The 25930-nt window shown below is 41.3% G+C and overlaps 2 protein-coding genes across 2 annotated transcripts in view; both read left to right on the top strand.

Annotated features, from left to right (window-relative positions):
• Window positions 1-15784, top strand: part of LOC112222062 (SWI/SNF-related matrix-associated actin-dependent regulator of chromatin subfamily D member 1) — a 33520-nt gene extending 17736 nt beyond the window's left edge. The window contains exons 4-12 of the mRNA XM_042329904.1: window positions 1548-1670; window positions 1787-1903; window positions 2098-2199; window positions 6225-6386; window positions 7162-7259; window positions 7804-7939; window positions 10974-11096; window positions 13235-13336; window positions 13974-15784. Coding sequence (XP_042185838.1) covers window positions 1548-1670; window positions 1787-1903; window positions 2098-2199; window positions 6225-6386; window positions 7162-7259; window positions 7804-7939; window positions 10974-11096; window positions 13235-13336; window positions 13974-14027 — 1017 coding nt within the window. The 3' untranslated portion in view covers window positions 14028-15784. The remainder of the gene's footprint in view (window positions 1-1547; window positions 1671-1786; window positions 1904-2097; window positions 2200-6224; window positions 6387-7161; window positions 7260-7803; window positions 7940-10973; window positions 11097-13234; window positions 13337-13973) is intronic.
• Window positions 15785-16251: 467 nt separating this feature from the next.
• LOC112222054 (glycerol-3-phosphate dehydrogenase [NAD(+)], cytoplasmic) lies at window positions 16252-25769 on the top strand. The gene is made up of 8 exons (XM_042329901.1): window positions 16252-16400; window positions 17771-17948; window positions 18450-18590; window positions 18814-18952; window positions 19342-19454; window positions 19958-20194; window positions 20535-20641; window positions 25134-25769. The coding sequence occupies exons 1-8, from the start codon at window positions 16360-16362 to the stop codon at window positions 25228-25230; spliced, it is 1053 nt and encodes a 350-aa protein (XP_042185835.1). The 5' UTR covers window positions 16252-16359; the 3' UTR covers window positions 25231-25769.
• The last annotated feature ends 161 nt before the right edge of the window (window positions 25770-25930 follow it).

Here is a 25930-nt window from a genome sequence, read left to right as displayed (position 1 = left end):
GCTTGTTGTGAATCTACCCAACAAGTCAGATTATTAAAATGCTTTTCGGCGAAAGCATGAGAAGCTATTATCTGATAGCATGCAACACCCCGAAATACCTGAAATACCTCAAAAGAATTAGCGTAGCCGGCGCTACACAAATAGCAGAAATAAAATATAAAACTTTCATTACCTTGGACGAGCTTCTTTGTTGGCACTCCTATATGTCCCATAAACATCACTATTGGGTCTTTTTTTCGATTAAATCGGTCCATATATACCCAAAATATCCATCTATGGAAAAAAAGACCGTTTCAAAACGCTACGTCATTTTTTAAAATTAAAAAAGTCGACGATAAACTTTCACAAAACACTTCGAATACTTTTGTAATCCAACTTTAGGTATTAGTAAACGTTAATAATCTATCAAATTGATCACGAGGCGATGTGTATTCAATAGTTCCACGTCTTCAAATCATCTTCCAAAATCTCGGGTGTGGCTGAAATAGCCAAATCCACTCATTTGAAGGGGTGTCCACATACTTTTTTGTGTGTGTGTATGTACACATATATATATATATATACACACACACACACACACACATACATACATACACGTGTACCTACTGTCACTGTGGGGACGACGTCGTCAATGCACTTATTAATGAAGCCAGTGACTGATGTGGTGAACTCCTCCATGCCATCGGATGAATCCCGAGAACATATTTTATTCAGTGCTAGCGAAACAGTCCCGTAGCTTAGCAACCGCTTCGTCGGACCACTTCTGTATTGAGCGCGTCACTGGTACTTCCTGTTTTTGAGTTTTTGCTTGTTAACAGGAGATGTGGTCAGATTTGCCAAATGGAGGGCAAGGGAGAGCGTTTTATGAGTTTGTGTGTAAAGTAAAGGTGATATAGATTATTTATTTTTTTGCCTCTAGTTGCACATGTGAACATGCTGGAGGAAATTGGGTGACACTGATTTACATTTTCCTGCATTAAAGTCCCTGGCCACTAGGGGCGCCGCCTCGATGAGGATTAGATATTTTGCTTATGGCCCTGTACAGCTCGTTGAGTTCGGTCTTAGTGCCAGCATCAGTTTGTGGTGGAAAATAGACAGCTACGTGAAAATATAGATGAACTCGCTTGGCAAACAGTGTATAGCTAATGAAGAAATGTTCTAATTTAGTCAAGCAGAACCTCGAGAATCCCTAATGTTAGAGATCGCATCTCAAAAGACATGTCCACCGGTGAGCTTACCCGGCGCTGCCGGTCTGTCCGGCCGCTGCATCAAAAAAACAGCTGTGTGTGTGTATTTGTTCAGCCACGACTCGTGAAACACAATATTATAGTTCTTCAGGTCCCGTTGATAGGATAGTCTCGAACGGAGCTCATCCAGTTTCTTCTCCGGTGATTTGTACGTTCGCCAATAGAATGGAGGGTAGAGGCAGTAGTTTTGTCAGGGCGCCCGCACGTCGGTCTTTTTTTCCCGGCGCCTTTTTTTCTTTCGGATCAAGGCTCAAGTCCGGGTTGAGTTTTTCCTGCTCACCATTTGTGTTTGTGTTTCAGCAAAAGCGAAAGCTTCGTATCTTCATATCCAACACGTTCAACCCTGCCAAGCCCGACGCTGAAGACGGGGATGGCACTGTAGCATCGTGGGAGTTGCGTGTCGAAGGACGCCTGCTTGAAGATGTAAGACTAATTTACTAGTTGTATATGTTTGTGTGTTGACGGTTAGTGTCTGTGTGTTTTTTTTTTTTAATGTAACTTGATGAAATGTGTCTGATAAAATGTTTTTCTTTTCTCAGACTGCTGTGTCCAAGTATGAAGCAACCAAGCAAAAGAGAAAGTTCTCTTCCTTCTTTAAGTCTCTGGTCATCGAGTTGGACAAGGACCTCTATGGGCCTGACAATCACTTGGTCGAGGTAAAAAAAAAAACGGTTTAATGTTCAGATAAAAATAAAAGAGAACCTATGATTCGATTTATTTTCATGAACAATGTGAAGCGAATTGCCAACTCCACCCTTCTTAACCACTTTCTCTATTGTAGTCTTAGTAATGAGATTGTGTTCTAAAGAAACCAAAAAGTAACTGCTAAAGTTATTTCTATTGTTAATAGTGGCACAGGACTGCGACCACTCAGGAGACAGACGGGTTCCAGGTGAAGAGGCCAGGGGATGTCGGGGTACGCTGCACTGTCCTGCTGATGCTGGACTACCAGGTAAAACACACATTATTACCACTGTCCTGCTGATGCTGGACTACCAGGTAAAACACACATTATTACTACTGTCCTGCTGATGCTGGACTACCAGGTAAAACACATCATTACACTGAGTACGTTTACATGCACAGTAATAATTCCATATTAAACTGATTATGGCAGTAAACAGATTATGCGATAGTCTTTAACACCTTACTCTGCTTATCTTAATCAGCGTTCGGTCAAAATTGAAGTTAAACACCTGGTTTTCTTTCAAATGATTAGGACATGTAAATACCTTAATCGGAGTTCCAGCTGTGTATTTGATCTGCTAGTACCAACCGAGAGCCTCCCTCTTTAGCCCACCCGAGAGCCTCCCTCTTTAGCCCACCCGAGAGCCTCCCTCTTTAGCCCACCCGAGAGCCTCCCTCTTTAGCCCACCCGAGAGCCTCCCTCTTTAGCCCACCCATCCTATTAGTTCTGTCCTTCATACTAGACTACCAGGTAATAACCATCCTATTAGTTCTGTCCCTCATACTAGACTACCTGGTAATAACCATCCTATTAGTTCTGTCCTGCTCATACTAGACTACCAGGTAATAACCATCCTATTAGTTCTGTCCTGCTCATACTAGACTACCAGGTAATAACCATCCTATTAGTTCTGTCCTGCTCATACTAGACTACCAGATATAAATACATCCTATTAGTTCTGTCCTGCTCATACTAGACTACCAGGTAATAACCATCCTATTAGTTCTGTCCTGCTCATACTAGACTACCAGGTAATAACCATCCTATTAGTTCTGTCCTGCTCATACTAGACTACCAGATATAAATACATCCTATTAGTTCTGTCCTGCTCATACTAGACTACCAGGTAATAACCATCCTATTAGTTCTGTCCTGCTCATACTAGACTACCAGGTAAAAACATTTTATAATAATCGCAACCTGGGACCTCTCATATACATCCTCTAGGTGTCACTGTAGTTTTAAAGAGACACTTCGGCAAAAACAAAAGGATTCATCTCTTAAAGGGAAAGATTCGGCCATTTTGAATTTTACTCTTATTGTGCATCTTTGATACTAGATGTTATATTTATTCTGTCCTGCTCATACTAGACTACCAGGTCATTTCATCTGTGTTTCAGCATCTAGTTCTGTCCGCTCATTCAAGTAATAACCATCCAGGCAGAAATACAGCAACCTGGGACCTCTCATATACATCCTCTATGTCACTGTAGTTTTGCATCATTCATCTCTTAAAGGGAAAGATCGGCCATTTTGAATTTTACTCTTATTGTGCATCTTTATATATTTATTCCCGGGGTCATTTCATCTGTGTTTCAGCATCAAGCAGGCAGAAATATATAGTTTTGCATCATATATATATATAAAATGACAACATAAAAATTAGGTAATCTTTTCTTTTAAAGGGAAACTGACAGAATTTTAACTACTTTACAGATATGAAACGGACAATCGTAAAAATCTCTCAATATCAAATTCCCACTTCATACTACAAAACAACTTTATAAGAGGTTTTAAAATGGGTAGAATTTTATTCCAAATCCCATGATGTAGAGTCGGGCATTGTTGGCAGAATAGATGGATTGCAGTTCAATGCACGATTCATATAACTCACCAATACATTTCTTGAAGTATTTACATATTTACAGAAATCACATTGGCCTGGCTTTCTGCCTCAAATGCTGGTTTTTAATGATCTAAAGTCACGCTGTTGCTTCTGCCTGAATGAACACACTGTCCAGTTCATAGTGAATGATGACAGGTCCTACTGCCTGTAAATACACTGTCCAGTTCATAGTGAATGATGACAGGTCCTACTGCCTGTAAACACACTGTTTTCCAGTTCATAGTGAATGATGACAGGTCCTAGGGGTTGCCTGTTGAACACACAGTCCAGTTCATAGTGAATGATGACAGGTCCTACTGCCTGTGAACACACAGTCCAGTTCATAGTGAATGATGACAGGTCCTACTGCCTGTAAACACACAGTCCAGTTCATAGTGAATGATGACAGGTCCTACTGCCTGTAAACACACAGTCCAGTTCATAGTGAATGATGACAGGTCCTGCTGCCTGTAAACACACAGTCCAGTTCATAGTGTTGGGACAATGAATGATGACAGGTCCTACTGCCTGTAAACACACTGTCCAGTTCATAGTGAATGATGACAGATCCCTACTGCTAAAAATGTCCAGTTCAACACACAGTCCACTGCCTGTAAACACACTGTCCAGTTCATAGTGAATGATGACAGGTCCTACTGCCTGTAAACACACTGTCCAGTTCATAGTGAATGATGACAGGTCCTACTGCCTGTAAACACACTGTCCAGTTCATAGTGAATGATGACAGGTCCTACTGCCTGTGCAAACACACAGTCCAGTTCATAGTGAATGATGACAGGTCCTACTGCCTGTAAACACACAGTCCAGTTCATAGTGAATGATGACAGGTCCTACTGCCTGTAAACACACAGTCCAGTTCATAGTGAATGATGACAGGTCCTACTGCCTGTAAACACACTGTCCAGTTCATAGTGAATGATGACAGGTCCTACTGCCTGTAAACACACTGTCCAGTTCATAGTGAATGATGACAGGTCCTACTGCCTGTAAACACACAGTCCAGTTCATAGTGAATGATGACAGGTCCTACTGCCTGTAAACACACTGTCCAGTTCATAGTGAATGATGACAGGTCCTACTGCCTGTAAACACACAGTCCAGTTCATAGTGAATGATGACAGGTCCTACTGCCTGTAAACACACAGTCCAGTTCATAGTGAATGATGACAGGTCCTACTGCCTGTAAACACACAGTCCAGTTCATAGTGAATGATGACAGGTCCTACTGCCTGTAAACACACAGTCCAGTTCATAGTGAATGATGACAGGTCCTACTGCCTGTAAACACACTGTCCAGTTCATAGTGAATGATGACAGGTCCTACTGCCTGTAAACACACTGTCCAGTTCATAGTGAATGATGACAGGTCCTACTGCCTGTAAACACACAGTCCAGTTCATAGTGAATGATGACAGGTCCTACTGCCTGTAAACACACTGTCCAGTTCATAGTGAATGATGACAGGTCCTACTGCCTGTGAACACACTGTCCAGTTCATAGTGAATGATGACAGGTCCTACTGCCTGTGAACACACTGTCCAGTTCATAGTGAATGATGACAGGTCCTACTGCCTGTAAACACACAGTCCAGTTCATAGTGAATGATGACAGGTCCTACTGCCTGTAAACACACAGTCCAGTTCATAGTGAATGATGACAGGTCCTACTGCCTGTAAACACACTGTCCAGTTCATAGTGAATGATGGCAGGACCTACTGCCTGTAAACACACTGTCCAGTTCATAGTGAATGATGGCAGGACCTACTGCCTGTGAACACACAGTCCAGTTCATAGTGAATGATGACAGGTCCTACTGCCTGTAAACACACTGTCCAGTTCATAGTGAATGATGACAGGTCCTACTGTAGCTCTGATTGGCTATGATGCACCCACCGCTCTGAGTCCGGTCCCGGACAAGACAGGCTTTTATTAGGTTTTATTTACTGCAGTGTCTATTTGTCCAAATGTACGGCCACTTTCCCACTCTATATTGCTATAGAATTTCCTCAAATGCCTTACTATAACGTAATTCCTAAACATTAAATGAATTTCTGAAAGCAAGCACAGACATGGTATTTTACACATTTTTAGAAATGCATTGAATGGGGTATATATGAACAGATTTATATAGGATTTAATGTTGTTGTTGTTGTTGTTTTTGTAACACTGTCAGTTACATTTTAAATGGTGTCATGTTGATGTTCTGTTCTTTTTTTATTTTTTTTAATTGAATTCAATATGATCCAGGTGGTTTTGGCAGCAGGGCCTTTCTATATCTCTCCCAAATACATTCTTGTCATTTGAGTCTCTTTTCAGAGACTTTTCAATTTGATGGTGTAATGTCACTGCTAATTTCACCTCTCCATACCTTCCCCTTTCCCAGCCCCCTCAGTTCAAGTTGGACCCTCGCCTGGCCCGTATGTTGGGGATCCACACCCAGACCAGGCCGGTCATCATCCAGGCACTCTGGCAGTATGTTAAGACCCACAAGCTGCAGGACCCCCACGAGAGAGAGTTCATCAACTGTGACAAGTACCTGCAGCAGGTGAGAGAGTTCATCAACTGTGACAAGTACCTGCAGCAGGTGAGAGAGTTCATCAACTGTGACAAGTACCTGCAGCAGGTGAGAGAGTTCATCAACTGTGATGAGTACCTGCAGCAGGTGAGAGAGTTCATCAACTGTGACAAGTACCTGCAGCAGGTGAGAGAGTTCATCAACTGTGACGAGTACCTGCAGCAGGTGAGAGAGTTCATCAACTGTGACAAGTACCTGCAGCAGGTGAGAGAGTTCATCAACTGTGACAAGTACCTGCAGCAGGTGAGAGAGTTCATCAACTGTGACAAGTACCTGCAGCAGGTGAGAGAGTTCATCAACTGTGATGAGTACCTGCAGCAGGTCAGTGAGCAGCAAGTGGCCCTGTGTGGCATAGTTGGTAGGGGATGGCGCTTGTAACGGCAGGGTTGTGGGTTCGATTCCCATGCGGGACCAGTACAAAACCGTGTCCTATGTTCACAGCTGGAAGATACAAGGCTTTCTTAGGGAGAGTATCTTTTCCCCACGTTTTGTATCTGTAATGTTAAGGCACAGTTAAATAATCTAATGGAAGTTATGCAATGTAATTTGCCATTTCATAATCTTTATGGTTAAGGGTAAATGGGCCAGGGAATATTGTCCTTAGCCTAAACACACTCTAGACCTCCAACAAATAGCAATCCTTATGAACTGTCCAAAGCTGAAACATAAAACGTGCAATGCTGAATCTTCGCATGTCTGGTTCTTGAGTAAATTAATAAGGTTCTGTTTATCTATTTTGTTCTAGATCTTTGAGGCCCAGCGTATGAAGTTCTCCGAGATCCCCCAGCGTCTCCATGCTCTCCTGATGCCTCCAGAACCCATCATCATTAACCATGTCATCAGGTAGGCCTCTAACCCATCATTAACCATGTCATCAGGTAGGCCTGGTAGGCCTCTAACCCATCATTAACCATGTCATCAGGTAGGCCTCTAACCCATCATTAACCATGTCATCAGGTAGACCTCTAACCCATCATTAACCATGTCGTCAGGTAGGCCTCTAACCCATCATTATTAACCATGTCATCAGGTAGGCCTGGTAGGCCTCTAACCCATCATTATTAACCATGTCATCAGGTAGGCCTGGTAGGCCTCTAACCCATCATTAACCATGTCATCAGGTAGGCCTCTAACCCATCATCATTAACCATGTCGTCAGGTAGGCCTCTAACCCATCATCATTAACCATGTCGTCAGGTAGGCCTCGTCACTAGGGTCCAGAGTGTTTGCGTGGTCCGGGGAAAAAAACTGGGCCCTTTTTATAACTCGAAGCTCAAGTTCAAGTGTCTCAGGAACCACATTAATATGATATAGAACTCTTCTGAGAAAATTCTGTCTCTACAGATAGACGACTGCATGATCTAACTCTCTCTCGGTGTGTCTACAGTGTGGATCCCAACGACCAGAAGAAGACGGCCTGCTATGACATCGATGTGGAGGTGGACGACACTCTAAAGACCCAGATGAACTCTTTCCTCCTTTCCACCGCCAGCCAGCAGGAGATAGCTGGTCTGGACAACAAGGTATGTATGGAGCTCATAGTTGAAGTCTTCTGTGTTTCATTGGTTTTCAAGGGACTGAATCTAGCCTAGAACTTATGGTAAGCTATTCTGAGGCTCTGTGACTAAGGCAATAAACAGCTGTTCTTCCACACTCCTTTTTATTACACTCTGCTATTGTACAGACGGTGGAAGAGTGGAAAAATAGAGGTGAACTAGGAACAGACTGTACAGAGAAACTCACTGAACCTGAAATCAAACGATAAATAGACAGCCCTCCTCCCCCTCTACAACTTCCAGCAGCCTACTTCAAGGTCAGACTGTTAATAAAGAACAAGACCCCACAGGATGGACTCTGACACACAAACACACACACTGTTACTAGCATTGGCTGCATGTCTCATTGCTGTGATTGTAGAGAGAGCAGAGCTGAGGTAACTAGTGCAGAGTAAGGTCAGAGAGACCCTGGCTAGCTGCTGTGGCAAAGGCCAATGAAACACAGCAAATGTACAAGACAACTGTCACGGTACTACTTGACTGAGTGAGGAGCACACGATAACATAATGTTCTACTACAGGTGGCTAGCTAAATCTGGAAAATTTTAAAGAAATATCAATTTGCATTGTTTAGGGCCCAATTCATTTATTTTGTTGCCTGATTATGATTTTTTTTCCTTTCACCAAATTCCGTTTTCTTTTTGTTTTTCCAGGTTTCAGTTTTTCCCTATTTTTTTTTTTGTTGTATGTTTTTGCTCTCAAATTAGCTTTTAAAAATGAGCCCATCAATCTAAGCTCTGTCTAAACTGGGGGGTATCCTACTAAACTACATGTAATTGTTTTAAGGTCATACCAAGGATCATTTAGCTATTTGATTTGGAATTTTAAGACCCCTTGAAGTATATAAAAAAAAAAATGTATAAAAAAAAAATATATATATAAAAAAAAAAGATTCATGTTTTCATTTGGCCTTATTGCTATTAGCCCCATACCATTTTTGGGGTATTTTATTAGGGTCCTCATTAGCTGTTACAAAAGCAGCAGCTACTCTTCCTGGGGTCCACATGAAACAACAACAACATAATACAGAACATCATTAGACAAGAACAGCTCAAGGACAGAGGTACATCAATTTTAACAAATGCAATGAATAACAGATTAACTACATGGAACAACAGACCCAAAAAAAAAAAAAAAACTAAAGTAAGTTTGTTGTTCCCTGTTGTTGTTATTTAACCCCATATTTTTGGCTCTAAAGTCTCCATATAGACTTCCATTCATTTTTTAAAAATCTTGTACCGGGGGACCCTTCCTTCAGACGAGTCTTGTGAGGCCTGTGGATCACAGATGGATCATACTAGTGTGCAGCCCTAACTGTTCGGACACTACAGACTGAAGTTGGCAGATCGGCTGTACCGACTTCAGACGAGTCCCAAGATGCTTGTGGGGGGACGTGGAGCAAAACGGAGAACACCATGGTGTTCGTGGGAGTCTCCTCTCTCCATAGAGGGGGGTCATAATAGTTTGTAGGCTGTTCAAGACACTACAGAAGATTTTTGTGAGAAGTCTCATGTAGTCTGACAAACACCGCTTGAGCTCTTTCACCGCAGATGCGAAATCATCCAATACAAAAAAAAAACACATCTTATTATTATTTTATTATGCTGATTTAGATAATTAGGCGCCGACATCGACTCTAGGGGGTTAATAGATGAACAACAAAATTGGATGGTGAAAGTCCACAAAAATGCTTAAAACCACATCAAGAGACCACGTTTGAGGTCTGGGGAAAAACTGATCTTTTTATTTTGTAGTTCCCCTTTATTTCCGGTGCGCGCCTAGCATGAGGCTGCTGTTTAGTTGTGTTTCTAGCACACATGATGGTCGAGTTGGCAAAACAAATACCCACCGGATCGATTAAAATAATCATGTTTACCTGGCAGAATGATATCATGAGCTGCTACGGCTGCGTTTAGACAGGCAGCCCAATTCTGATCTTTTCCCCACTAATTGGTCTTTTGACCAATCACATCAGAAGGGGAAAAAAATAGTTTTTTGGGGGGTCAAAATATCAATTACTAAAAGAAATCTCTGAATTGTGCTGCCAGTCTAAATGCCGTCTGTAGATAACATTTAACTGAAGGTTTTTGACAAAGCCTTTCCATCTACCTTGACTGTTTTCATTACTATCATTGCTAACGGTAGACGCGTGCACCCCCGTACACAGACGTACACAGGGCATTCTCGATGCCTCTTCAGAACGTGGTAGGAAATATAAATTACTGGTGCATTCTGGGCCAATAAATGTTCAATACATTAACCTGGTTTCCCTAAGTACAATACATTGTTGAATTCCTTTTTTTTTTTTTTTGATGATGTTTGTGTGGATTCCGTCTTTGCATCGCAGATTTTATAGGGCCTTAATTTGTGTCCCTGTACAAAGCCAAGTAACTACTTAATCCATCCTGGTTTGGATGTCCATCCAGCAATATTTTCCCCGTTCAGATCCATAAAGGCGTCAGCTTGCTTCAGTTTGGCTGGCGCCTAGACGAACCGAACGAGTGTGCTCTCATACTCCCTTAAAAAGACCTTAAAGAAAAAAGCGGCCAATAGTACTGTTTGTCCATTTTTAAAACGCCGTCGCCAGTATACATTTCCTCAAAATAGTCCAAATTAATCTTAAGAACTCGAGAAATCTGTCATTCATTTTGTTTTTCTGCGACAAGATCTTAAGTGTGTTTGATGCAGTATTTTTCACTGAAAAATGTTGCATGATAACGAGTCCTCTTATCGTTGAATGACAACAAAAACTTTATGAAAGAATCCCTACTGTTGGACCCATCACCGACGAAGGGGAGTTGAAGTCTGCTCCGAACTTCAGCTTGCGTCCAGGAAAAACTCACCGAAGTACAAAACTAACAAATACGTCACAAAATGTCGACACATATGCTCGAACTCTACTGAACTGTTTCGGGCTGGGAAGCATGCAGACGCCTGAAAACAATAGTGTATTTAAATGTTGAGCTAGGCTTGACCATCGGATCTCTCTTCTTCCCCTGTAGATCCATGAGACCATAGAGACGATCAACCAGCTGAAGACCCAGAGAGAGTTCATGTTGAGCTTCGCCAGAGACCCCCAGGGCTTCATCAACGACTGGCTGCAATCACAGTGCCGGGACCTCAAGGTACACACACACCACACACCACACACACACCACACAGACAGAGAGAGAGGTACTTCTGGGCTTTATCAATGGCTGGCTGCGGTCACAGTGCAGGGAACTCAAGGTAACCTAACAGGAAAACACCTCTCTATGGGACCTCAAGGTAGCACTATGAACTGAACTCTGGTGAACTGGTGCTACAGATGAAGAAATGAGGCCCCCATGTATGGGGGAGCAGCAATGTTATGTGTACAGGCCTCTTTTCTTAACTTACAAGGTAAATCAAATGGCTCTCTAGTGCTGCCAGTTACTGATTACACTTTACGTAATACCTCCCAAATCATCTGGGTCATGTTCATTAAGAAGAAAATACATTGAAATGAACTAAAATGGAGAGGTACTACTTGAACTTGTCCAATAAAAACACAGATTGTTGTTTTCTTTTGCAAAGCATTTTGCTCTGTGTCTTAGTGAACATGACCCTTTCCTTGTGTAGTAATAGACTTAGTTAGCCGTTAGCACTAGCTAACTGCCATGTACGAATGTTAGCTATTAACACAGTCTAGCTGCCATTGATGTATGTTAGTCAATAGCACTAGCTAACTGCCATGGATGTATGTTAGCCATTAGTACTAGCTAACTGCCATGGATGTATGTTAGCCATTAGTACTAGCTAACTGCCATGGATGTATGTTAGCCATTAGTACTAGCTAACTGCCATGGATGTATGTTAGCCATTAGCACTAGCTAACTGCCATGGATGGATGTTAGCCATTAGCACTAGCTAACTGCCATGGATGGATGTTAGCACTAGCTAACTGCCATGGATGGATGTTAGCACTAGCTAACTGCCATGGATGGATGTTAGCACTAGCTAACTGCCATGGATGGATGGATGTTAGCACTAGCTAACTGCCATGGATGGATGGATGTTAGCACTAGCTAACTGCCATGGATGGATGGATGTTAGCACTAGCTAACTGCCATGGATGGATGGATGTTAGCACTAGCTAACTGCCATGGATGGATGGATGTTAGCACTAGCATGGATGGACTGCCATGGATGGATGGATGTTAGCACTAGCTAACTGCCATGGATGGATGTTAGCACTAGCTAACTGCCATGGATGGATGGATGTTAGCACTAGCTAACTGCCATGGATGGATGTTAGCACTAGCTAACTGCCATGGATGGATGTTAGCACTAGCTAACTGCCATGGATGGATGTTAGCACTAGCTAACTGCCATGGATGGATGTTAGCACTAGCTAACTGCCATGGATGGATGTTAGCACTAGCTAACTGCCATGGATGGATGTTAGCACTAGCTAACTGCCATGGATGGATGTTAGCACTAGCTAACTGCCATGGATGGATGTTAGCCGTTAGCTGTTCCACATATACTGTTTTGTTCAGCTGATTCTTGGAGGAGGACCAAACACCACACTGACTGGACTGCCAATGACAACGAAACCAAGGGGTGAATCTAGTTGAATCCAGTCCAAAGTTCATGGATATTTCTTCTCCCCCCTGAAAATGCAGCCTTCCGCATGGTTACCTGGCACCCAGTAACCTTAGTTGTCCTTATGCAAGAACATGCCAGAGTGAATGAAGATGTGTTTTATGAAGCCTGTGGCATGCTTCCCATTCGAAACAGTTTGGTCATATACTATGACGTTTTTGTTCGTTTTGATGTCCTGCTGTTAATTTTTTTTCCGGCTGTTCCCGAGCACACAATATTATTTATTGAGGGAAGTCTGCGCTCATTTGTCTGTGATTGGCCAACAGTAATACTCCTAGTTAGAGTGGCAACGAATTGTTTGTTGGCATTCAACGAGAGACAGATTTATCTTAGATTAATTAAGACTATTTTGAGGAAGTGTATACTGGCTATGTTGCTACGGTGTCTCGAGGGACAAACATTAATATTGCTGCTTTTTTTTTTTTTTTTCAATTTCAATCAGTTATTTTAAGGGAGTCCTGCTAGGAGCAAACCAAACCTAGCATGCTTTACACAGAGATGGTTTACTTGTATGAAAAGAAATATAGATAACATGCATGATGCTTTTAGTGCGTAAACAACAACAGGTTATACCTGTTGACTTCGTAATGGAGTGTCACTAAAAGTCTCTAATGTACATGTGATTATTTTTCTACAGACTATGACTGATGTTGTTGCGAACCCAGAAGAAGAGAGGAGAGCCGAGTTCTATTTCCAACCCTGGGCCCAGGAGGCCGTGTGTCGCTACTTCTACTCCAAGGTAACGTCCTCACCTCTCTCCATTCTGTATGTTGCTACTTCTACTCCCAAGGTAACCTCCTCCCCTCTGCCACTCATTCCCCATGAAGGGTCATCATTGCTGAGTCATACCACCCGGTTTTTCTGCCCTACTAAATACTTAAATACAATCATTATCTAAGGGAGATTCTTAATTATACTTTATTTTACGGTACTGTTCCCACTGCTATTTACCTAATATTACCTGCTATTTACTTATGTTTCCTGGTATTTACCTGGAATTGACCTAGCATTACCTGCTGTTGACCTAGCATTACCTGCTGTTGACCTAGCATTACCTGCTGTTGACCTAGCATTACCTGCTATTTACCTGCTATTTACCTAGCATTACCTGCTGTTGACCTAGCATTACCTGCTGTTGACCTAGCATTACCTGCTGTTGACCTAGCATTACCTGCTATTTACCTGGAATTGACCTAGCATTACCTGGAATTGACCTAGCATTACCTGCTATTCCTTTCACTTATAACACATGCTCTAATCTGTTCTAAAGTGCTCTATGAAATTGAAAATTGGATTACCATTTCTGAAATGTAATATTGTTCTTTGTCGACATTTTTAATCTCTTAATTTTTGTGTTTCTTTAAAATGTATTTCAGGTCCAACAGAGGCGTCAGGAGCTGGAACAGGCCCTGGGAATCAGAAACACCTAGACAAGATTATGTCAAAGAAAAGCAGGTCAACAGAGGAAAAGAAGTGGCTGTTCTCTCTGGGAGGACGAAAAGAGAAGTTTGGGACATTCGCTGATTTTTGCAAAACGCTTAGATAAAACATCTTAGATATAGACTGCTTTACTCTTGATGGTAACTGTAGGATATATTTTAACATCAACTAGCAGCTGTTATGGTTATGTATAAATGTTTGATTGCTACTTACTTTTTTATTTGTGTCCCATTGTCCCACTAAAATATATTTTGACTTATTTTCTTTCAATGGTCTCTCTCTGTTTAGCCCCCAAAGCATTTATTTTCTGTGCTGAACTCTCTCACAGATCTTGAATCTATATATTCAGGCCTAAGTGAGGTTGAAATTACCCCCAACTAAGTATTGATGCTACTTCACAATAACTAATATTGGGTATTTTAAGTAAGGGGCTTAAATTAAAGTTGTAACATTTGGCTAAGGTGAAAGAGCATTGGGTTAATTTTAAATGCTTGGGACTATCTATCTACCCCGCTCTGAGTCCAAACTAACTCATAACTGATCAGGTGATAGCCTACACACACTACCTACGCACACTACCATTCTGCCTTTGGTCTGGAATTGATATTCAGTGTTTGTTTGGTATTGATAGGGTTGTGTGAGTATTCCGTGGCCTTTTATTGCCTTGCTGGCTGTTCGTTTCTTACCGAGATTATTTTAAATGCTTCTAGAATGTTGTGTACCTCCAAAAATTCTACTTTTAGAATCTTGTGTGCTTCAAAAATTCTACTTTTAGAATCTTGTGTGCTTCAAAAATTCTACTTTTAGAATCTTGTGTGCTTCAAAAATTCCCCTATGAACACTTCAAAGCAATGACAGGCAAGGCTGTACGATGCTGTGAAACTTCACTATATTGGTTAGTTAATCATTTAAGTGGCCTTTTCATTTTAAACTATTTTGGTGGAGCTTTGTTTGTATAAAAAAAAAAAGTTTAGAAGGTATGAAGTCTTGTTTAGTTAGAAGTAAAGAATATTAAGGAAGTAGTGTTTAGTAGTAATTACCTCAAGTCGATCTAGTTTTTGTAAATAATGAACAGAATAATCTGATGTGAAGGGGAAAATGTCTGTTTTTAAAGGACATACCATCAATTTGACTCATTGTCTTAATGCTCCGTTTGCCCAAGACGTTCCCCCTCAAGTGACCCCAATGGTTTAATCCAGAACATTCTCTATAACCTAGCAGCAAGTTGCAGTTGTTTGTTGGTCCTGTGTGGAAGAGGGAGAACAACGTTTTAGGCTTCTACTGTTCTGTTCAGATGAATTGCTCTGGGTTTTCTTCTTTATTTGTTAGTGTGCAGAAGCTATCAACACCCGAGGAAGAGAAGCGTAAGAGCTGGGCTCACTTTTTAGCTGTGACATTCACGAATTTCAGCTTTTTTGCTAGCATGGTAGACGGCTTTAGGCTTGTAGGTATTTCTGTTTAGATATGACATGTAGAGGATGCAAGAAGCTTTATCGTTGTGCTCAATTCAGTATCTGTTCAGTAAGTTCATTTAAATACATATATTTTCAATGGGTATTTTTATTTTAATTTCAATCAACGTTCTGATTTCATGCTGAATTGACCCCAAACCTGTAAAAGGATGATACTGTTGACTGATTTTTAAATCTTCAGACATGAATTGTATTTTTTATTTCATGGACCAAACCTATTTTTTTCCTGTATGTTTTGAACCTTGTGCTATAATAAAGGAAGTCGTCAATGATAACTTCTCGGTTGTGAATTAATTATTTAAAGTTGAACCATTTGATGCACAAACTGGCATTCTTACCATTTTAAAGATGTTACCTGCCTAGTGCTCACCTCAGCATCACCGTTTAGTTCTGATAACACACACCTGTGTCGTTGCTGTGAGAAGTGGGGTGATGCAGGAGAGGGTATAGTATAACAACCAGGGGGACGATCTGGTCATTGACCTACAGGTCAGCATATCGTGTTCATAGGATAAGGAGTTTAGAAATGATAGATATTGCTTCACCAAACTTTTTTTTGCTCTTGACATTATCCTAATCATTCTTGGTCAAAGACTCACCTCTCCGAACATCGAGGTGTGCTAAAGGACTCGATGTGAGACTCCTTCCTAACGCAACACATTGTTCCTAATGGGATTAGAAGTGGTCCTTTTCCTGACCGCGCTGACCAATAGCTACGAGGGGGCGTGACCCAGACGGTCTGCTAGACCACGTGTCAGGTATAAATACATTTCGTCTCGGCTTCAGACGCGTCTCGCACCAAGCACTTCAGGAGAAGCTACAGACACCGTGGACTATCGCACTGTACATCATGGCACTCAAGAAAGTATGCATCATTGGCTCTGGCAACTGGTAAGCATTTTTTAAAATATGAATTCATTCTAAACATATTTAGCTCTTTCTGAGCTGATGCAGAATAATCTTAATGTACACGAGAGGGCAGTTTTTGCATGTCAGCGCTTTTCAAATGCCTCACTTAAGGGACTAATTTGAGGCGGTGATAACACTGAATCTTTGGATCGGTTGTGTATCACGTTTTAGGTCGTAGAATCGAAGCTGTGAGTGTATCGAGTTTGTGTTGTTTTTTTGCTCGATGTGATCTCACCAGAAAAAGATGACAGTTTGAAAGATAGGCCTACAGTAAACTGCTGTTACCCTGTTCGTGTTAGATTTTCCCTGATTTCCTTGTTGCTTTATTAGACCAGTAATAATAATACGATTTGTAATTGTCTCAATGGTGATAATGCAACATAACTGGGGCAGATATCAGAATTTAATTTATAATCTCAATAGAGTTGATTTAATCTAGTAGATTTGCTGGATTATTGACGTTTCAGCCACAGTGACTGCATCGGACGTTTGGCTCATGCAGAATGCAGTTCAACTCCTTATAGTTTCTCTTTCACACACTCACACAAGGGCTGATCGTATCATATTATGTGATGAACTTGAAGGGTGGTGGTGGTATGTCCAGTAGCCGTGCTGCTATTTCAATTTTTTTTTATGTAACCTTTATTTATTGAACTAGGCAAGTCAGTTAAGAATAAATTCTTATTTTCCAATGACGGCCAAACCCTCCCCGGCACCGGACGACGCTGGGCCTAATTGTGCGCCTCCTATAACAACAGATGCTTTGAACTGCTGTACTGCAGGGCCTTGGATTGACTTCCTCGGGAATGCTCTTATGTTCTCTGAGGTTGTGTTGTATTGTGTTGTTGTGTAGGCTTACTAGTACAATGGGGGGAAAGTAGCTGAATCAATAGTGAGTTGTCTGATCTTTAAAATAACTCTTGCCTCATTGACTGATGTAAAAAATAATGTTTGAGTAATCACTAATGTGCCATTACACTCGTTAGGTGTGGTTTATATTCATTATAAACGGTGAATGTTAAATTATTGACTCAATAATGATTTGAGTCCACTTTTTAAGAATGAATTATGACATTTTCTTCCCTGATCTCTCTCCAGCATCTGTTACATAATATGTGGTGCTAGAAAGCATAACTGATTGGCAGCAGTTAGAGACAAGCTTCACTAACCAAATACAATTGCAAGACATTCGACATCCTAACATCTCACTTGCTAGCCTGTTTATCTCTCAAAGTGGGATTACCTCACTGGGTCTTGCACCCTGAGTCATTTCTTAAGATCCTAAAATGTGGAGAACACGAATGAAACAATATCATTGTTTGAAATGGACACCTTTTGTTTCACATCTACAGGGGCTCTGCCATTGCCAAGATTGTAGGCGTCAATGCAGGAAAGCTTGACGTGTTCGACACGACAGTGAACATGTGGGTATTTGAGGAGACCGTGAACGGACGTAAACTCACAGAGATCATCAACACAGACCATGAGAACGTCAAGTACCTGCCTGGACACAAGCTTCCCCCAAACATCGTAAGACTCATTGGGGCGGCAGGGTAGCCTAGTGGTTAGAGCGTTGGACTAGTAACCGGAAGGTTGCGAGTTCAAACCCCCGAGCTGACAAGGTACAAATCTGTCGTTCTGCCCCCTGAACAGGCAGTTAACCCACTGTTCCTAGGCCGTCATTGAAAATAAGAATTTGTTCTTAACTGACTTGCCTAGTTAAATAAAGTTTAAATAAATAAAATTAATTTTAGACATTCAAAATACTCTGGGAAAAAATTGTGTATTAATAATTTTAGATGTAACCCAGAACCAAATCTCTTGTGCAGCTAACATAACATTTTTTTTTTTTTACAGTTTGTCACAATAGAAAACACAACAATGCATGTATCACCTTTTCGGTTCAATAAAAAACAAATTTGATTATTACCTGATTATTAACAAATCATTACCTAATCATTTATTATTACCAACTGTTAGATTTTTAGTCTGCCACACATCCACCCGATGAATCTGTCTTCGCCCGTGTAGGTGGCAGTTCCAGAGGTGACGGATGCTGTGAAGGGAGCAGACATCTTGATCTTCGTGATTCCACACCAGTTCATCAACAGAATCTGTGACACCATCAAAGAACACATCAAGAAGGATGCTGTGGGCATGTCTCTTATCAAAGTGAGTGGTTTTTGCTTTCAGGGCCTGTTTTGAATAAAGCCAGCAGCAAACAATTACCTTTTTGAAGGGCAAACTTCTGATTGAATTTACAGAATTTAATTCTGCTGCTTCTGATTGTTGTTTGTTGCTGTAAATAGGACGACATTCCTGGTGATCGGTTGTTGTAGGATGTCGATGAGGGAGATGATATGAATAGACGTATCCATGGTGATCTATGTTTCAGGGTGTGGATGAGGGGCCAGAGGGGTTGAAGCTGATCTCTGATGTCATCAGAGAGAAGCTGGGCGTCACCATGACTGTGCTGATGGGAGCTAACATAGCCAACGAAGTCGCGGAGGAGAAGTTCTGCGAAACGACAATCGGTAAGGGGTGTGTGTTTGGTTGTTTAGAAAAATAGAACGCAGTATATCTCTGACCATTAAAATAGCATGTCAATGCTTTTGTGCTACATAAGTAAAGATCAATGTATTTCATGATTATTATTTTTTTATAATTGTTTTAATTTAATATTTTATTTAACGAGGCAAGTCCGGTAAGAACAAATTCTTATCTTCAATGACTGTCTAGGAACAGTGGGTTAACTGCCTTGTTCATGGGGCAGAACGACAGATTTTTACCTTGTCAACTGATCATTTCAATCTAGCAACCTGGCCCAACGCTCTAACCACTAGGCTACCTGCCAACCCCAGGTATGGTATTGAAGATATTTTTCACGTGTAATAATTCTCCATGTTTTGTATTCGTCACACAGGGTGCAAGAACAAAGAGTGGGGCCCCATCCTGAAGAAACTGATGCAGACCACGAACTTCAGAGTTACCGTGGTGGAGGAAGCTGATGTGGTAGAGATCTGTGGCGCTCTCAAGGTGGGCCTTTAGTTACGCAGGAAGGAGAGGGGGGAAAAGTGTTACAATGTTCTAACCGGAATGGGGAGGCAGGGTAAGCCCAGTGGTTAGAGCATTGGACCAGTAACCAAAAGGTTGCAAGATCGAATCCCAGAGCTGACGAGGTAAAAAAAAATCTGTCGTTCTGCCCCTGAACAAGGCAGTTAACCCACTGTTCCTAGGCCGTCATTGAAGATAAGAATTTGTTCTTAACTGACTTTCCTTGTTAAACAAAGGTTTTTTAAAAATATATAAATATTTAAAAAATTGGAAGGAGGAAACAGACACTGAGGATTTAAGGGGGAAAAATGCTGCTGATCGTGTGTATTAATATGTGCTCAAACAAAGGAGTGTAATGTACCGGACGTGTTTCAGTCATGTTGACCATCGTCAGAGAATCTTTTTAAGATAAATTGCTTTTTTAGATTTCTATTTACAGATGAGATCGTAATGGTTTAAAACGATCTCTTCTTCTCCCACCCCAGAACATAGTGGCGGTAGGAGCAGGGTTCTGTGATGGCCTGGGCTTCGGAGATAACACCAAGGCGGCGGTAATCAGACTGGGACTGATGGAGATGATTGCCTTCGCCCGGATATTCTGCACCGCTGGGACCGTCTCCCCCGTCACTTTCCTAGAGAGCTGTGGCGTCGCAGACCTCATCACAACTTGCTACGGCGGACGCAACCGTAAGATCGCAGAGGCCTTCGCCAAAACCGGAAAGGTGAGGAGTGTGGAAAGAATTTGTCATACCCGTTGTCGTCGATATTCTAAATGTTAAAATTTCTCTCTCGTGTGTCCCCTCTCTCTCTCTATATATATATATATATATCTCTTTCCTTCTTTAAAAAAAAAAATTCAATTCAAGGGCTTTATTGACATGGGAAACATGTGTTAACATTGCCAAAGCAAGTGAGGTAGATAATATATAAAGTGAAATAAACAATAAAAATTAACAGTAAACATCACACATACAGAAGTTTCAAAACAATAAAGACATTACAATGTCATATTATATATATCTCTCTCTCACTCTGTCTTTGTATTTGTGTCTCCCTGTGTAGACTATTGAGGAGTTGGAGAAGGAGATGTTGAATGGGCAGAAGCTCCAGGGTCCGGCCACTGCAGCTGAAGTCAACCACATTCTGAAGAAGAAGGGCCTGGTGGACAAGTGAGTTACATTTGATGAGTTTGCCTTCAGAATCTTCTGAGAGTGAGTTATGTTCTGAATTGATCATCCAATGACAAACCACCCTTATAACCTTTTCACACTACTGAGCCAAACTGAGCTGATACATTAATAGACAATACTCAAGTGAAAGTCGCCCAGTAAAATACTACTTGAGTATAAGTCTAAAAGTATTTGGTTATAAATATACTTTTTTTATTATTTTTTTTTTCACCTTTATTTAACCAGGTAGGCTAGTTGAGAACACCTTTATTTAACCAGGTAGGTTAGTTGAGAACACCTTTATTTAACCAGGTAGGCTAGTTGAGAACAAGTTCTCATTTACAATTGGACCTGGCCAAGATAAAGCAAAGCAGTTCGACACATACAACAACACAGAGTTACACATGGAGTAAAACAAACATACAGTCAATAATACAGTATAAACAAGTCTATATACGATGTGAGCAAATGAGGTGAGATAAGGGAGGTAAAGGCAAAAAAAAAGGCCATGGTGGCAAAGTAAATACAATATAGCAAGTAAAACACTGGAATGGTAGTTTTGCAATGGAAGAATGTGCAAAGTAGAAATACAAATAATGGGGTGCAAAGGAGCAAAATAAATAAATTAATTAAAATTAAATACAGTTGGGAAAGAGGTAGTTGTTTGGGCTAAATTATAGGTGGCCTATGTACAGGTGCAGTAATCTGTGAGCTGCTCTTACTGTTGGTGCTTAAAGCTAGTGAGGGAAATAAGTGTTTCCAGTTTCAGAGATTTTTGTAGTTCGTTCCAGTCATTGGCAGCAGAGAACTGGAAGGAGAGGCGGCCAAAGAAAGAATTGGTTTTGGGGGTGACCAGAGAGATATACCTGCTGGAGCGTGTGCTACAGGTGGGTGATGCTATGGTGACCAGCGAGCTGAGATAAGGGGGGACTTTACCTAGCAGGGTCTTGTAGATGACATGGAGCCAGTGGGTTTGGCGACGAGGATGAAGCGAGGGCCAGCCAACGAGAGCGTACAGGTCGCAATGGTGGGTAGTATATGGGGCTTTGGTGACAAAATGGATTGCACTGTGATAGACTGCATCCAATTTGTTGAGTAGGGTATTGGAGGCTATTTTCTAAATGACATCGCCAAAGTCAAGGATTGGTAGGATGGTCAGTTTTACAAGGGTACTTAACTATCAGAAGTAAATGTAATTGCTAAAATATGCTTAAGTATCAAAAGTAAAAGTACAAATCATTTCAATTCAAAACCAGATGGCACCATTTTCTTGTTTTCTTTTAATTTACGGAAAGTAAATGAAGCATGTGTGTTCAGTAAGTCCTCCAGATCAGAGGCAGTAGGGATGACCTCTGTTCAGTAAGTCCGCCAGATCAGACGCAGTAGGGATGACCAGGGATGTTCTCTGTTTAGTGAGTCCGCCAGATCAGACGCAGTAGGGATGACCAGGGATGTTCTCTGTTTAGTGAGTCCTCCAGATCAGACGCAGTAAGGATGACCAGGGATGTTCTCTGTTTAGTGAGTCCTCCAGATCAGACGCAGTAGGGATGACCAGGGATGTTCTCTGTTTAGTGAGTCCGCCAGATCAGACGCAGTAGGGATGACCAGGGATGTTCTCTGTTTAGTGAGTCCTCCAGATCAGAGGCAGTAAGGATGACCAGGGATGTTCTCTGTTTAGTGAGTCCTCCAGATCAGACGCAGTAGGGATGACCAGGGATGTTCTCTGTTTAGTGATTCCGCCAGATCAGACGCAGTAGGGATGACCAGGGATGTTCTCTGTTTAGTGAGTCCGCCAGATCAGAGGCAGTAGGGATGACCAGGATGTTCTCTGTTTAGTGAGTCCTCCAGATCAGACGCAGTAGGGATGACCAGGGATGTTCTCTGTTTAGTGAGTCCTCCAGATCAGACGCAGTAGGGATGACCAGGGATGTTCTCTGTTTAGTGAGTCCGCCAGATCAGAGGCAGTAAGGATGACCAGGGATGTTCTCTGTTTAGTGAGTCCTCCAGATCAGACGCAGTAGGGATGACCAGGGATGTTCTCTGTTTAGTGAGTCCGCCAGATCAGACGCAGTAAGGATGACCAGGGATGTTCTCTGTTTAGTGAGTCCTCCAGATCAGACGCAGTAGGGATGACCAGGGATGTTCTCTGTTTAGTGAGTCCGCCAGATCAGAGGCAGTAGGGAGGACCAGGGATGTTCTCTGTTTAGTGATTCCGCCAGATCAGACGCAGTAAGGATGACCAGGGATGTTCTCTGTTTAGTGATTCCGCCAGATCAGACGCAGTAAGGATGACCAGGGATGTTCTCTGTTTAGTGAGTCCTCCAGATCAGACGCAGTAGGGATGACCAGGGATGTTCTCTGTTTAGTGAGTCCGCCAGATCAGAGGCAGTAGGGATGACCAGGGATGTTCTCGTGTTAATTGGACCATTTTCCTGCTAAGTATTGAATATGTAACGAGTAGTTTTGGGTGTCAGGGGAAAATGTATGGAGTAAAAAGTACATTATTTTTTCTTTAGGAATGTAGTGAAGTAAAGGTTGTCAAAAATATAAATAGTAAAGTACAGATACCCCCAAAAAAATATTACTTTAAAGTATTTTTACTTAAGTACTTTACTCCACTGTATGTATATACAGTGCCTTGCGAAAGTATTCGGCCCCCTTGAACTTTGCGACCTTTTGCCACATTTCAGGCTTCAAACATAAAGATATAAAACTGTATTTTTTTGTGAAGAATCAACAACAAGTGGGACACAATCATGAAGTGGAACGACATTTATTGGATATTTCAAACTCTTAACAAATCAAAAACTGAAAAATTGGGCGTGCAAAATTATTCAGCCCCCTTAAGTTAATACTTTGTAGCGCCACCTTTTGCTGCGATTACAGCTGTAAGTCGCTTGGGGTATGTCTCTATCAGTTTTGCACATCGAGAGTGACATTTTTTCCCATTCCTCCTTGCAAAACAGCTCGAGCTCAGTGAGGTTGGATGGAGAGCATTTGTGAACAGCAGTTTTCAGTTCTTTCCACAGATTCTCGATTGGATTCAGGTCTGGACTTTGACTTGGCCATTCTAACACCTGGATATGTTTATTTTTGAACCATTCCATTGTAGATTTTGCTTTATGTTTTGGATCATTGTCTTGTTGGAAGACAAATCTCCGTCCCAGTCTCAGGTCTTTTGTAGACTCCATCAGGTTCTTCCAGAATGGTCCTGTATTTGGCTCCATCCATCTTCCCATCAATTTTAACCATCTTCCCTGTCCCTGCTGAAGAAAAGCAGTCCCAAACCATGATGCTGCCACCACCATGTTTGACAGTGGGGATGATGTGTTCAGGGTGATGAGCTGTGTTGCTTTTACGCCAAACATAACATTTTGCATTGTGGCCAAAAAGTTCAATTTTGGTTTCATCTGACCAGAGCACCTTCTTCCACATGTTCGGTGTGTCTCCCAGGTGGCTTATGGCAAACTTGAAACAACACTTTTTATGGATATCTTTAAGAAATGGCTTTCTTCTTGCCACTCTTCCATAAAGGCCAGATTTGTGCAATATACGACTGATTGTTGTCCTATGGACAGTCTTCCACCTCAGCTGTAGATCTCTGCAGTTCATCCAGAGTGATCATGGGCCTCTTGGCTGATCAGTCTTCTCCTTGTATGAGCTGAAAGATTAGAGGGACGGCCAGTTCTTGGTAGATTTGCAGTGGTGATACTCCTTCCATTTCAATATTATCGCTTGCACAGTGCTCCTTGGGATGTTTAAAGCTTGGGAAATCTTTTTGTATCCAAATCCGGCTTTAAACTTCTTCACAACAGTATCTCGGACCTGCCTGGTGTGTTCCTTGTTCTTCATGATGCTCTCTGCGCTTTTAACGGACCTCTGAGACTATCACAGTGCAGGTGCATTTATACGGAGACTTGATTACACACAGGTGGATTGTATTTATCATCATTAGTCATTTAGGTCAACATTAGATCATTCAGAGATCCTCACTGAACTTCTGGAGAGAGTTTGCTGCACTGAAAGTAAAGGGGCTGAATAATTTTGCACGCCCAATTTTTCAGTTTTTGATTTGTTAAAAAGTTTGAAATATCCAATAATTGTCGTTCCACTTCATGATTGTGTCCCACTTGTTGTTGATTCTTCACAAAAAAATACAGTTTTATATCTTTGTTTGAAGCCTGAAATGTGGCAAAAGGTCGCAAAGTTCAAGGGGGCCAAATACTTTCACAAGGCACTGTATATATATATATATATATATATATATATATATATATATATATATATATATATATATATATATATATATATATATATATATATATATATATATATATATATATATATATATATATATATATATATATATATATATATATATATATATATATATATATATATACTGTAAGCCAGTAGGGTTTGGGTTGGCACTTTGGTGTGAATCATTTTTGTTTTAAAACTGAAACTGATATCCCAGCTTTCCACCTTCTAGGTTCCCCTTGTTCAATGCTGTCAACCAGATCTGTTTCCACGGACACCCCGTCAAAGAGTTCATCACCTGTTTGCAGAACCACCCTGAACACATGTGACTGACTGAAGGATGCTGGGACGCTTTAAATGTTGGAACCAGCCGAAGGAAGCGAGGCTGACGAGGAGCGGGTTGGGCGACGATTCCACCTCATCTAAATGTCTAAATACTAAGTGGACGGAGTGGACCACAAAACACCTCAGAAAAAGAACTTCTCAGTCAAACCTACCTCTGGTTCTGGGCTGCTGTAATATGCCACTACAATATCATCAAAAATACCCCTTGTTCCGACTGATTCTTAAGTTGTTATTGGTGATGTTGCCACTAGGTAATATGTCAGATTTTCCAAAAATACATTTTGTTTAGAAGAATGTCCCTTGGCCTTAAACAGGTGAATTGTCTTCTGGGACAGGAAGGGTATGTCTATTTTGTGTAAGTTGCATTTTCCATAGTCGGCAATCCCTCACAAAAACACAAGAAAGAAGTGCCTTAATCTACTTTTTGATCCAGTCACTGGTAAATATTTGTCTTGCAAACAGATTTTATTACCTTGTTATGTTTGACAAAGGACTTAAATAAACAACTGTTATTCACTGCTTATCCCTGGTTACCGCCTTCATTATGTTATCTCTGTCTCTCTCTGTCTCTCTCTGTCTCTCTGTCTCTCTCTGTCTCTCTCTCTCTGTGTCTCTCTCTCAACTTTCTCAACTTTCTGTGCAGACACACTACCTATCTGCAGTATTGAGGGTTTTGCATATATT

Source organism: Oncorhynchus tshawytscha, linkage group LG02 (assembly GCF_018296145.1).
Source record: "Oncorhynchus tshawytscha isolate Ot180627B linkage group LG02, Otsh_v2.0, whole genome shotgun sequence".
Taxonomy (NCBI): domain Eukaryota; kingdom Metazoa; phylum Chordata; class Actinopteri; order Salmoniformes; family Salmonidae; genus Oncorhynchus; species Oncorhynchus tshawytscha.
Note: the sequence above shows the minus strand (reverse complement) of the source record. Positions and strands in the feature narration are given on the sequence as shown.